Below are 13,949 nucleotides of genomic sequence, written 5' to 3'. Positions count from 1 at the left end.
CTGACCCACTTACCCAGTTACAGTAATAGCTTCCTTGCCTTGCCTTGCCCAACACCGTTGCCGTGTCCTTAGCTGGCTGAGCCTGGCAACCGGATACCTGTGACTACGAGAGGAGGGTTTGTACTAGCCCCGGTTCCTGCTTACTGTGGAGGGAGCGAGGTTTTAGAGCAAGGAGGAAAGAGCGCTTCTAATTCTCTTTGCGCTGTGTTATTCCCACTCTGATCAGAGGCTTTCCCAGCCCTCAGCCAGACTTGGAGGAGCTGTGACCAGCACTGAGATGCACCCTGTCTTTCTCATGGGATCCTTCGGGTCCTGGGAAACAACAACCGCCGCAGCCCAGTACATCTTTACTGTGCTCCAGCTCACCCCTGTGCTGCGGTGGCAGTTTGGCTCTCACAGCAGCGGCGCTGCAGACAGGGAGACCTTCTTTAGAGGAGAGGTTCTCAAAGGCCGTTGCGCTGCCCACTTTTAAGACCTTTCTGAAGTATAAGGGGACGGTGTCTGCCTGAATCTCCCTCTCCGCGCACACACACACACTTTCTCTCCCTATAACAAATAAACAGGAGTCCCCTTTAAAAATAAAAGCAAGTCATTCTCTGCTAGGAACTCAGTCTGCCTGACTCTAATGCCTAAAAATAAAACTGGAGGAGGGACAGCACTCTAGCTGTAATCACAGAGCTGAATGGCCATAGTGCAAGCACTGTTCCTATTACACCTCCTATAAATCAGGATGCTGCCCTCCCAGAATGCATATTTCTAAACAGTGCGGTGTTCAGGTCTGCAAATTGGTGCAGGCATTTGCATGAGGTTTGATTTTTAAACCCTCATGATTCACAACCTTGGCAGGTAGACCCATTTTAGACCTATTTTAGGGGAATCGCATTTTTGTGGGATTTTTTTCTTTTTGCTATGTATCCTGATTTTTCTTTTTTCTTTTTTCTTTAAGCATTAATGTTTGGCTAACTTGATCAGCATATTGAAGGAATGAGTCAACCTAGAAACTGGTAGCACTGAATAACATTGCCAGAGTAACCATCTTCCTGGTAACATGTCCTCATTAGATCTTATGTGGGAGCGTTGCTGTGGTTTTGCAAAGTGTTCAGCTGCCTCCCAAACTGCACAGACCAGCAGGTGTAAACGACTGCGATGAAGTGATGCCCGCGTGCCAGAGCTTCATTTTGTGTGAAACTGTCACATATTTGTCACATTTGGCTTCAGACACTTATACAGATGTAGAGGGATGTCTCGTGAAGGTTCATTCACGTGTGTCTTGCTCTGGTGTTTGTATTGCAGCAGTGCTTGGAGACCTAGCTGCTCATGTCCCAAGAGCTGGGTCAGCACCTATAGGAGAGGACAGTCCATTCGGTTTATATTGCAAATAAGGCTAGTTACATGAAAGATGGAGGTAGGAGGCAGCAGCCGCCAGGGCAGGAGTGAGCTCTCCAATCACTTGCTGGTGAAACTGGGACTAGCTCCAAGCTTGAATCCTAATCTAGTGATCTCCTCAGCAGGCCATGCTGCCTTTTSGCTTTTGCAGGCAGGAGTGCCATAAAAAAAGCATATAAAAGCCYATAATCAAACAAAAACAATGCAGGAAGCTTTAAAGCATTATCCTCTGAGAGGGTTTTTTTCCTCCCCTTGAAAGGATTGAATTAGCCTCAAACCTTAACCCACTTTTAGACCTATTTAAACAACTGTGTTTCCAAGGTTTAGCCTTCTTGCTTCTGTGCGCTTTGTTGGATTAAGCTTTGCTGTGATTTGTGAAGCAGGGTTGAGGCTGCCGGAATGCAGGYGTGATGCAGCTGACCTTGGTTTAGCTCCAACAAATGCCACTCTTTATGTATACCTACTTCTCAGCTTGCTGTGCATACCCCTCCACCCAGATAAGAAATGAATCTGTGCTCATGACAGGTGTAAGCCTGGAAACTAAAATGCTGTGGCATGTTTCAGGGATAAAATTGGCCTTTCAAGACTGCTTGGTGACAGAATGGGTGAAATTCATTTTGCAGACGTATCAAGGTAGAAACCATCTCTCTTGCTGCATGACCTAGCACCATGCAACCACAGGCGGCATGCAGTAGAAGTTCCTCGCTGATAGAGTTGCCTTAACAATTATCCCCTCTTCAGCCATGCCCATGCAAGGACCTTGCAGCGCTTTGCAAGCATTCTAGAACGGGACTTTCCAAACTCTCAAATGTTTACCCTAGCCCTGCTCCTAAAGACGTAACGGGGAATTTTACTGTCGCTTAAGTGGGAACAGTTTTGGGCCAAGACTGAACAGCTTTGCAAATTCAGATTTCAGTATCTGAATCGGAGCAAGACACAACCGAGCAGTCCTGACCCCCAGACTGCTGCAGCCCCACTGCCCGTTTTGACCRTTYYTTTTGTCTGCAGTTGGCCAACCCCAGTCCCCAGCAACTGATCTCCACCTGACAATGTTTTTCTTGGGAAGTGGTTCACCTGTKCAAATACGGCTCTGAATGAGTTGAATGAATCGACGGTTAGGGCCCAGAGGTTTCCATGTGGCTCACTATTCAGATTTGAATGACTGGTCTAAAGGAACAGGCTAGAAATTGCAGGGAGGATCTTGCTGTGGATGCGAGTTCTGCAGCCGGGCCAAGGAGCAGGTTGGTAAGTGAGTCACAGAGCAGTGACCCAGGTTGCTCAGGGGGCTGCCTTCCAAAAAACCCTGGCTGTAAAATGTCAAGGATGCCTCGGCAGGAGGTTTCCACCCTGCCTCTTCCTGCCTTATCATCCACACAGGAAGACTGAGAGTGAGCAGAAAAACAAGCCTAAGCGCTGGCCTTCCTGRCTTTGTTACTAAAAGTTAAGTGGGGTTGTCACTAAGTCCAGAAGCTGAGCTGAGGCCATGAGGARCTGTCGTCCTTGTTTTGGGAGCCTTACAGGTCATGGCATGGGGAGGGGAGAGACAAGAGACCACCCCCGGAGGGGATGGAGCTGTTTAAGGATGAATGGCCACGTGAAAGTGAAGAGGTTGACCGGGTGCCCCATGCCTGGTGCCCTGGGTTTTGATGCACGGGGCAGGTCATTGCAGTCCCACAGCTTTGCGCTTTGCTCTCTGTTATTAAATTCATCCTGGCTGGTGTGAGGATCCGTCTCTGGAAGATGGGAGCTTCCTCCAAGACTGCCATTCACTAACTGCCTTTTAGATTAACAGCTCCTAACTTTAGCTGTCCCAGCCTGAGCTAGTTACCCCCGTTGCCCCTTGCAAGCGGCTGGAGGAGTAGGCCATCAGAAGGTGCTTCTGTCCATTGACTGCAGAGGGAGACTGTTAGCCTGAATGCCAGCTCTTAGGATGCTGCCTCTGCATCAGGGGAGATAAGTCCTGATCCTAGTGTCTCTTGTCACGTGCCCTCTTCTTTCCCATCAGTCCCTCACGCTCTTCCTGGGCTGCTGCCTCTTTACTGCTGGCCTTGATCCGAGCCTGATGAGGAGAAGGAGCGTTGGCACTGAGAGTTAGATCCCTGCTCCTGGGTCTCCTTTTTGGTTGGATCACATGCTGTTGTGGGCAGGTCCTTTCCTTCCTTTTTGCCATCTTCACCACGTATGAAGGAGTGACTTTGTCACTCTTCCCCCCATCCTAGTGACACCAGGGAGCAAACAGATGTTTACACGGCTCTGAGGTTGTGGGCCGCTTGTTGGTTTTGTTCAAAGGCTTGAAGTCAGACCATGTGGTTGCTTTCTGTCTGTGTGAGTGAAAAGTTGGCTCTTTTCTCTGCTAACCTTAATTTTGCTTGGCAGCTTCCTCGAGGAAGTTACAGCTTCTGGGTTCCGCGGCCGGAGCACTGAGGGCTCTCAAGTTACTCCAAGGTCAAGCAGCAGACGGTGAATCGGGGAGAAATTCCTGTCTCGCCCATCCGTAGCTCCCACAGACTGACCATACAGCCTTGGAGCAGAACTGGACGTTCCTGCACAGGGCTGCTGCCACTGCTTCCCCCATCCATGCCAGGAACTAAAAGCATCTGGGCAGCGAATGCTGAAGTTGGTGTCTGCCTTGATGAACCAAGGACATGCCCCAAATTGCAGCATCCTCATTGTCTTCTCACTAATACAGCTCCGAACGGGACATGCCTGCCTAATTGGAACCGTAAGCTGCAGGAGAGCCTGGGAAAAATGTCACTCCAGTGCAGAGACACTGAGTCTCTGCAGCTCTGCTGGCCTGTGGGAAAGCTGTGCCCTTCCTGATTTTTCAAGACATACTGTACGAGCCCCCTAATGAACATCTAATGATCCTGGCCCAGACTTTCGTGTGCATCTCTGGAAGGTGAAGCTAGTTCTTATGGGCACTAGCAGCCCTTTGCTCTGCTGAGTTGTCTGTATATTTTGAATCCCATTAAATAACCCATTTTGACCGAACCTCTTGTCTATTAGATGATTCCGCACATCCCTTTCATACTGCCATTGAGCTATAGTTACATTCCTACTCTGCTCTATTAGCTTCTGTTTACCTTGAGAGACCAGCACAGCTCCCTGCCCCCTCTCCTGCTCCCATGTTGTGAACCGAAAAAGTGCTGTGATTTTTTTTTTAACAATAAAAGTTATTCTATCAATCAGTAATAAAACATGTTGGGTTTGAAAAGAAACAAGAGAATTGTAATTCCGGAGCAGAGCTGGGGGAAGAGAAGGGCACTTGGCCTTWTCCTAGCCTGGGAGTTAGACTTGGATAGTGCTGCCTCTTTTTTCCAGAGCCCTGACTGTGGGGGATGGATCTCTGGGTGAGAGCTGTAATCCCAGCCCTTACCTCCTGCTAGAGTCCAGGCATCCCGGAGAGGAATGCAGGTTCCTGTTACTCTTGTCTGCCTCTTCAAGAGGAATTTTTTCCGAGTTTCCTTTTATTTGGGCACAGGTACTGTGAAAAGCAGCACAGGTTAGGAGTCAAAACTGATACTAACGGTCTGGGTGCTGGGTTTCTGTGAACACCCATTACCAACGAACAAGTCTCTCCCCTTAGCTCTTGCTTTGCCATAATTAAATAAGACTAAGTGTCTGCCTCCCTGAGAGCTCTGCAGAGCTGCTATGGATGGAAAGTACTTGAATTCAGACTCATTTTTCTGGCTTAATTCCCTGAAGCAAGGTCACTCTGAGCCTGGGCGCCTGTCCATCCGAAAACCTCCCTGCAGTGCTGAAGGACTGACGGTATGTGCACGGTGGAGCTGCTCCAGGGCTTCCGCGKGAAAACAACGGGGCCAGGACGCGGGGCAGAGTTCCCACGCCACATCGCTAGGGAACGTTTCCTTTCTGACTCAGGACYGTCACACGTTGTTTCTGACGGGATGGGCACTGCCATCGCTTCTAGTCCATCGTCTTCCTCCTTGCATCTAGGAAGCTTGACACGTTTTGCTGCTCTCCTCCCTGTAGGACTAATGCCCTGTAATATCRCAGTCCTTTTCAGACAGCGGAGTTCAGAGGTGGAGTTGCCACTGTTGCTGGAGGCAGCAGAGAGAGATCTAATGAAGCAACATGTCCAAGCTTGGCTTGATTTAGCCAACAGGCTCCCACCTTTTCTGGCGGCTCAACTTCGTAACATCGTATTGTAAAGGTTGTGCTCCTGGCACYAAATCCTCCGTGGTGGATAAAGACCATCCTATAACTGGGGATGTTGCATCAACCTGTCTGAGTGAAAACCCTCTCTCCTGCGTGTTTCCTTTTTCAGTCTCCCTGGTACATGCTTACTGGCATTGAAGGTTTGAGCAGGCCTGACACRAAATCCTCAGCACCCATCCCTGCCCCTGCAGGGAATTGTTTTTTCTCCCTTGCTTCCCCCACATCCCGAAGGCCTCGAGGATCACACTGCTCTCTTTGCAGAGGCTCAGAGTAGAGCTATCGCGCTGTACGCTGGCTCCCTGTTGATCCGTGCTGGGGTAAGCAATCAGACCTTTTTTATCCCAGAGCAGATACAGGGATCGGAGCGAGATGGCACAGTGCTGGGTTTTGTTTTGTTTTGTTTTTCCTTGTCTCATTTGGAGCATGTATCTCACATTGTCTCACCTCAACTTCCGCCTCCAGTTTGGAATCTCACTGCCTTCTGGTGGGGATTGGGCCCTGCTGGCACGGCACGACATCAGGCCTTGCCTGCAGGCGAAGCAACGCCTTCCGCAGAAAGGAGTCAAAACGGGGCTCTCCAGCCGAAATCCCTGGTTTGCGATTTCTGTTGGGCAATCAAGAGAGGTCTCCAGGGCGCCTGCTCTAAGTGCAGCTGGGAGTGAAATCACTCGACAGAGCAGGAGCCCTTGCACCACAGCTCCGAGCTGCGCTTTGCCGACGCTCGTGAGACCCCTCTGCTCTCCCCAGCGAGCTCAGTTGCTACCGTTGGTCCTGCGGAAGCACAGAGAGGGGGGCAAGAAAGACGCCACGCTGCTTAGATGGGAGCAGCCTTTCCCGGCAGAGCATGTGCCGCYGCGGGAGCTGCCTCCTGATGGGACCCCGGTACTGCGCAGGGACTGTYGGGAACGGCTCCCAGGACAGTACACTTTGGCAACGAACAGGGAATTGGGGTCTTTGGTTCATGTAAAGCTCTACGGCTGCCCCCGGGTGCCTGACACAAGCCAGAAAGCTTTACTCCKTAGTTTCCACATCTCATTTATAACTCTTGCTTAAGCTGAAGGCACGTAAGAAGCGCACCCAACCTTTGTTTAAAAACACGTATCCGCAGACTGTCTATCCTCCTTGGATTTTTTTTTTTCTTTTTAAGTCCACACTGTAGCTAAAATTGGACTTGCTTCCACTTTCAGCCACCGGGTTTTGCTCTGCCTTTTCTTGCAGAGCTTTCTGCCATGCCAGCGGGTGCATGCACCATGTTCAACGAAATTTTAGCCCACCGTATACGTGGGGTTATTAACTTGCCTTCTGGAGACCATGTAACTCGCTAGATGGGGGAAGAGAAGCAGCTCCCAGGGGCCTTCGTCTGACATCTTAGGAAGATTCTGTTTTCCTGTCTGGAAGGAAAAGCTTTGGTTTAGGGCATCTTGAACAAAAGTCCCCCCTCCCTAAAAATCAGTTTCCCAGGGCATTTTCTCATGGAAAAACGACCGAGCTGAAAGGGAAACAGTGGGGCCCTTGGTAGGAGGTGGGAAGACTCTCTGCGAGGCTGGTTCCTTTATCACTCCGCTGAGCCGTGGCTTTTTGTGGCTCAGCTCGTATTGTTCCTGCGCTCACAGCAGCAAAATGGGAGAGTCTCAGTCTTTCAACCCCTTGCTTCTTTCCTTGGCATGGGTGACTAATACTTCTGCAGATGGAGATTTATTGGGCAATTGCTTGGCTCCCTGCAAAATGGGAAGAGCCTTGTAATTTCTTCTTTTGGCCACAGCTTCAGGCTGTTCCGGGAGCAGGAATAACAGGAGAATACAGATGGAATAATGATGTCCCTTGCTGTTTTCCATACCCGCGTGCTGGAGTACAAAGCGCAAGTTGCTGATTTGTGGAAGATGTGACGATAATAGACAGAAAGGCAGGTGATACCTCTACATGATGCTGAGACTGGATGCGACTGGAGCCGAGCAAAGTTTTTGCACTAAAGCTGCTTTTTCAGCACAAAATGCAAATTGCGGTGGCACTGAAACACTTTGGAAATGTGCTTTGCTGAACTGCTGAGGGTTTTGTTGTTTTTTCAGTATCAAAACTCTGGAGAAACTTTTCATTTAGAAAATGTCAAAACATTGAGACGTATGGAATAAAAATTCTCCTTCGTTTCCAACTCTCCCTTTCTTTGTAACCAAAGGTGTTTAAAACAGCTCAGAAATGAAGCATATCGCTCAATGCGCTGCTCTTGCTTTATCTGCTGTTTTCTGACCAACATGGGGCTCTGGTGGTTTGTGCTGGCTCGCTGCAGGCTGCCACCCCTGGCGTAAGCAGTTGTGTTGAGCGATGGCACCAGTGGACGCAGGGACGCTGCAGTCCCCACCGTTAGGTGACGGGTCCTGCGAGTGAGCTTCCCGATCTCTGACACACGACCTCTAATCAGCGATCGACTTGGGAATTAACAAGCCAGATCAAATGAAATGAGCTCCTGAATCCCTGGGAATTATCTTAGCATCACAAATAAGTTCTGTTCGTGTGAAGCAAAACAAAAGAGGACGAAGTGCCGGAGCCTGGTGGCACGGAGGGGACCAGCCGAGCCTGGCTAGCAGTCTCTCTCACGGGCCCTGCCACAGGTGTCCTTGCCGGCATTTTGTCTCACCTCGGAAAAAGTATGTATCCATCACCACGCGAGGAGCAGATCCTTCCCAGCCAGCTCGTGCAAGCCCTGTCTATCTGAGGGATGCAGAGAGGATCCGCAGAGATGTCGATCCTCGTGCTGCAGAGCTGTGTCCCCCTGGGAATGGCAGTAAGGAAGGAGCAACAAGGAGAGAGGCAGGGTTGATGCAGCAATCCCAGAGGAGTAAGTCATGGCACAGAAACCCTGTTGAGATGCATGTTTTCCAGGCTGCTGTGCCGGCTCAGGCAGATGCTGCTGTGTTGATCTCTCTCCTCCCCTCCTAGGTCATGTTTTAGACTCCGCAGACTCCAGCGACCGCTGCTTCCTCTGCTTGTCCTCACGCTCCAGGAAGCACTAGCCCTGCACAGGGTGGAAGCTCCAGATGGATTCCAACCTTACCATGTCCGTGCTTACCATCTTACTATTCTCCACAGACCCTATTTGCCTGGGATCGTTAGTCTGCAATTTCCCGGGCCAAAGCCCACCCTATATCCTGCTCCGGCCCCTGCCTCCGCCTCCTGCCTTGCCTTTTCAGTCCTGAGCTATGTTTGCAGAGCTGCCCAGTTTGTTAGCTCTCTGCAAATTTCATTAGCAGACTGGTTTCCTCCCCCTTCCAGATCATTAAATTAAAGATGTTAAAGAAAACTGGACCTCTGGGAGATAAGATATGGTAGAAAGAGAAAATATATTGCAGTAGAAACACACAGAAGAGCCATTTCATTTAAGGGGGAAAAAAAGAAACTTCCAAACTTGTCTATAACTAAAATAAACTGCAGGGGAAACAAAGGCCTGCTTCTCTGTTACACGGAGGCTACTGTACATCAGCCTGGCTGTGCCGCAGTGCCAAGGGAGAGGGGATGCTGAATTTGCAAGTGCTTTAGGAGAGACACTGAGTATCAGAACTGGCCATTAGATATGGGTGCGAGGGTTTAGCAGCGGGGTTATACTGGTTAGACCTATACTGGTACAATCTCGAATGCGCCTGGTATAAAGGTGCCTCATCTCAGCAGAGTTTGCTCTACCTTTACGTGGGAAATGCTATGCCAGGAGCAGAGAGAGCTCTGGACCGAGTTGCTGGAGACATTGCGACTGTTCCTGCCCTTTCTGCTAACTGGCTGGGTTAACTCCTATCATCTCGGTTGTCTTAGCTCAGCTTCATACTTGCCCTCGACCCCAAGTTCCCGACTGCCCGGATTTGTTTGCCGACCCCCCAGCTCATGCCCATGCCGAGCCAGTCCCATCTCCAGGTTTGAAGCTGCTGGGAACGGGGCAGAGCTCTGAGAAAGCTGCCTCGTAGGACGGCTCTTAGATCTTGCTGCCAACCAGGGATGCCAGACCCTGAGCGAGTCTGTGCAGAGGAGGGAAGAGCTGAATCACGGCCTTTACAGGAAGCAGAGGCAGTCCCCTGGCCTGATCCTTTCCAGGGGGGTAAATTCTCCCGCCAAGCAGGCCCCTTGCTCAGACAATAGTGCTGTGATTATCTTCAGAGACAAGAAAATCCACATGCCCTAATTAAACTCAATTCATCTTGTAAGCAGCAGTTTCACACTCGGTATCCAGAGGCTAAATTATGTGGGGGGGGGGTGTTAAATACATAAATAAACTGAGAGTGTTTGTTGTTCCGCTTTTGCAGCAAGAAGATATTTTGGTAACTGTTTATTATGAATCAACACATCATAGGGGAGCAAAACTGCAACATCAGGGCTGAACGGAGCAAATAGGATGTTTGAGGACAGTGAGCAGAGGGACATAAACATTACTTTAGGAAGGGGTTCTCCTTTCATTTTGCCTGTGTTTTCAAGGTCTTTTCCCTCCYTCTTTCACCCTCCCCTCTAAAAACAATGAGATTTTTGTGCTCCCTGTAACAAAATTCAAAGCCCTGATACTCACAGTTGCCTGCGAGTCCATTGTTCCCGGCTCCCTTAGAGAAAAGACACTCGGCAGCRAGTGAAACGTGGCCTGGGAGACTCAGCCGCAGCCTCCCCCCACCCCGGCCAAGGASCCTGCAACACCCAGCGGCTCCCGGCCCTCCACCGCGAGAGTCTCCCYGTGCCCGATTTCACAGCCCTTTTGCACTACCAGAGCCTTCGTGGAACCAGTTTTCCAGACTCCGGCCTTATCTCGCATGGAAGAAAGCAAAAGGTGGAGCCTTTGGGCCAGTCTGTGCAGCGTCGAGGAGCCGGGGGTCCTGGAGCGTGGCCGGGGCTGCTCGAAATACTGCTCTGCACCTCCGAACGCGCAGCACTGAAGGCTCTGCTGCCCTACGGCCATACGGGACAACCCGATCCTGGCACGGGCTCTTCACAGCTAGCACGGTAAGGTACTAAAGAAGTGGTCATCATAGTTTTGTAACACTATAATTGAAACATTTCTGCTTCCGTCTTTCCTGCTCGCAGCCAGGGGGTTGCTCACACCTCTGGGCCACAAGTTGCTTCTTCCTGCAGTGTTTATTAGGTACTTTCGATATATCCTGCAACCGCAATAAAAACTACACCACCACTAAAAATACAAACTGGGGAAAGAAATCATCCCAGCACACGGTCTACATGAAGGTTGTCAAACTATGGATCGAGTTAATTAGCAGCTAATAAAAGACTAAATTCTTCCATTAGCTCTTCCGGGACGTGAGATCCACTGATTTCATTGGGGGCCCTTTGCGTGCGTCCGTGGGCACCAGGCCGTGTTTACAGCGGTAACCACAAATGCACGTAGCAGGACGAGCAGGGCTCGACGCGGCTGCGACGGGGATGGGACGGGGCGGGGGAGCCGCGCAGCCATCAGAGGATCTCTCTCTTCCCGTGCCACACCGCACCGTCCGCTGCAGATGTGGCTCCGGGAGGACACAACCTGCCCCGTCCCTCCTGGACACCTTCCCGGACCAGTAAATCCAGCGTGGGCAACATCCGGGGGTCAGGTCCCCTGCTGGGAGTGTGACTGCCCATTACAGCAAGGAAATGGGAGCTGGACTCCTTCCTATCTCTTTTCCTTCCATATAAATTGTTTATGCTTTTAGATCAGAATCACTGGCCACATCCTTTACGAATGTGAGTCACTGTCACCAGTGACTCCACCTGCAGGCTTGTGCAACCGGCTACGCCCAGGGTGTTTTCCAAAACGGCCAGAGGATTTCAGGTTGAGCTAAATTCCTCCTCCTCCTCACTTTGAGTTCCTCCAGACATGCCCCCCCTGGACAGTGCACGCAGGTGGTATACCCATGGCAGTGACACGGTGACTTCCACGGCAGGAGGTACAACTGCCAGGGATGTGCGTTCGCACCCGCGTGAACCCCCCTTTCTGCCGGGTGAGTGGTGCAAAGGGCCCTCGGCGTCCGCGGAAACCCAGGCCAGTGTCTCGAGGGGCTGCCGAGGGGCCGAAGACCTTCTCCGTGGCAGCCCCGGGGTCTCAGTGCCGTTTGGCCGTTGCGTTTCCTTGTCTTTGGGATGGCCCATTCCAGCAAGGAGCCCTGCACATCATCCCCCAAGATGAGAATGGGCTTAAAAGTGCCACCAAGATTTAGGATGCCTAAAGCTTTTTATATTTTTTCAAAGCCCTTTTCACACTGTCCGGATAAACTGATCACCTGCTGCTGGGGGAGTGTGAAGGGCTGTTTTTTGGGAACTGCCCTTTCCTTCGATCTCCGCAGGACGTGCCCAGCGAAGGCACAGCGGAGCCAGCGCACAGYGCGAAGCGCGACCGCCGCGCAGCCAGCCGTTCCTCCTCTGCTCGCTGCCGGCACCCAGCCCRCAGCCCCGATGATACCCAGTGGTCCCAGCTGCAGCGACTTGCAGCAAGGCAACGGGATGAAAACAAGTTTYGTGCCGTCGGCACGACGCAGTGGGTGCACTTGGCCTCGCAACRATGGCGGGCAGCTGCTGTTGTAAAGGCAGCTTAGGTGACAGTGGCCGTCCTGGCTGTGGCACACGTAAGGATGTCAGATACTGGTTTAGAAAACTCGTATGTGACAACAGGGAATCTGACTTGGCCGATGGCTGAGGGAACCGTGTATCTAGGGCACAACATAGACTGGGATTTTGGTGGGAGTGAGGCATCTGCTCCACGCACTTCTAAAATTCCCGCTAGGCACCTAACTGTAAGTCTTTAGGCACATAAATCCCTGATAAAACCCCAAACAATCCTGAGACAAATTCTACCCAGCCAGATCTCGGTTAGCCGGGTGAAAATAGCACAGGACTGTCAACACCGGGCTGTCCTCACAGTGCTGCAAGGAGGTCATTTGGGAAGAGAGGAGGCCCTAACCAGCATGGGTTTTGATTCAAAGGGCATGACAGAGCTCTCCTGCTGCTACCAGGATCGTGCCATCTGGCATTGGACTGCAGCCACCTCTGGGGTGCTCCGTAGGACCTGGCYGCGGAAAGCAGGACGTGAAGAACAACAAGTCCAGTCGGGAGCCAAAATGTTATTAAACAAATTGGCACAGGCACTCCATCGTGCAGCAAGAAACCTCCCAAAACTTCATCAAGGGCTTTAGATTGTCAACTTTTGCTGCAGCGAGCGGGACTCATCTCCGTCCCTCTGCCATCGCACATCTCCTGCTTCTCCAGCCTTGCCCTTGTGCAGCAATCCAGCGGTCTAGGGCTGGTGTCACTGTTGACCTCGGACCTGACTCCTATCTCTGCAGCCCTCMCTGGACATTTGCCTTTTTAATCACCACCGTGGCTCTTCCCCACTGCACAGGAAGAAGTTCAGCTGTATCCACGTATCCCAGTGCCCCTTAAGCAAAAAACAGACCAGCACCTAATACCACTGAATTTACTGAAGAGGATAAAGGTAGCAATACTAAAGTATTTGGCCACTTCTTAACTCCATGCTAAAATTGTCAAAAAACATTTACCCCATGGTACAAAAGGGAGAATTGAGGCACAAAGAAGGCAGCTTCCAGTTCTGGCCCGGGCCCTGCAGCGTAAGGCACAGAATGAAAACGCAACCCCTGCCCCGTGCGGCTCAGGAGGTGGATTTGTTTTCAACGGTAACCTGTTGCATTCTTCCAGGTGTTCAGCGCATCCCGCAGCTCACGGAACAAACAGGGGCGAGCGCTGCAGAGATACCGGCGTCTGAAGAAGAAAGGATACAAAACCGCCAGCCCCTCCCTCACAAAAGCTCTGAAAATACTTTATATTCCAGGTGCTCAACCCCTGTTTGCGCTTCCAGTATGAAATGTTTTGAAAGACGTTAGCAGCACAACCCAAGTACGTGATTAGTATTCTCAAAGCATTAATTCCAGTGCACTCGGGTTAAAATACAGTCTACAATCAGCAAAGTGTGGGTGTGTGCCAGACTCAGGRCTCCAGTGGAAGATCTTCACCATAAAGCGATTGATTGATCGACCGATTGATCGATCAGTCTCTTTATCTCTGAACAGAATTATTTCTCCCGTTCTTTGTCTTTCTCCCCCTTTTACACATCTCTCTATCTATAACCCAGTCTATGATTTCAGTCCCACACTCATAGTTCCGGTCTTGCAGGACCTGATGAAATACGACGGGGGAGAACAAATAAGCAGAAAAAGGTTATTTTTTAAAAAAAAAGCAAGCGTCCCCTCACTTTTGGGAAGCGGTGCTCTGCATTTCACTTTCTTTTTGCAACGCAGATCCCCGTTGCCAGTTACTCATCGCTGGGAAATGAGCGCTTCTCCCGGGCTCCCTCCCCGGGGAGTCTCTTCCCTGCTCCTCTCTGCAAACAGTGCTCTTTGTTTACACTTCGAATTACCCGGCCG

The 13,949-nt window shown here is 50.9% G+C and overlaps 1 protein-coding gene across 2 annotated transcripts in view; it reads left to right on the top strand.

Annotated features, from left to right (window-relative positions):
• VPS45 (vacuolar protein sorting 45 homolog) overlaps positions 1-4,377 on the top strand; it is a 28,018-nt gene extending 23,641 nt beyond the window's left edge. The window contains exon 15 of one of the 2 annotated variants that reach the window (XM_026085757.1): positions 3,763-4,377. In XM_026085757.1, the coding sequence (XP_025941542.1) occupies positions 3,763-3,850 (88 nt within the window). In that variant the 3' untranslated portion in view covers positions 3,851-4,377. The other variant, XM_026085759.1, reaches the window with a different exon arrangement.
• Positions 4,378-13,949: the final 9,572 nt, after the last annotated feature.

This window comes from Apteryx rowi, unplaced genomic scaffold (assembly GCF_003343035.1).
Source record: "Apteryx rowi isolate R43461 unplaced genomic scaffold, aptRow1 scaffold_673, whole genome shotgun sequence".
NCBI classification, from domain to species: domain Eukaryota; kingdom Metazoa; phylum Chordata; class Aves; order Apterygiformes; family Apterygidae; genus Apteryx; species Apteryx rowi.
This window is presented reverse-complemented; position numbering and strand designations above follow the sequence as displayed.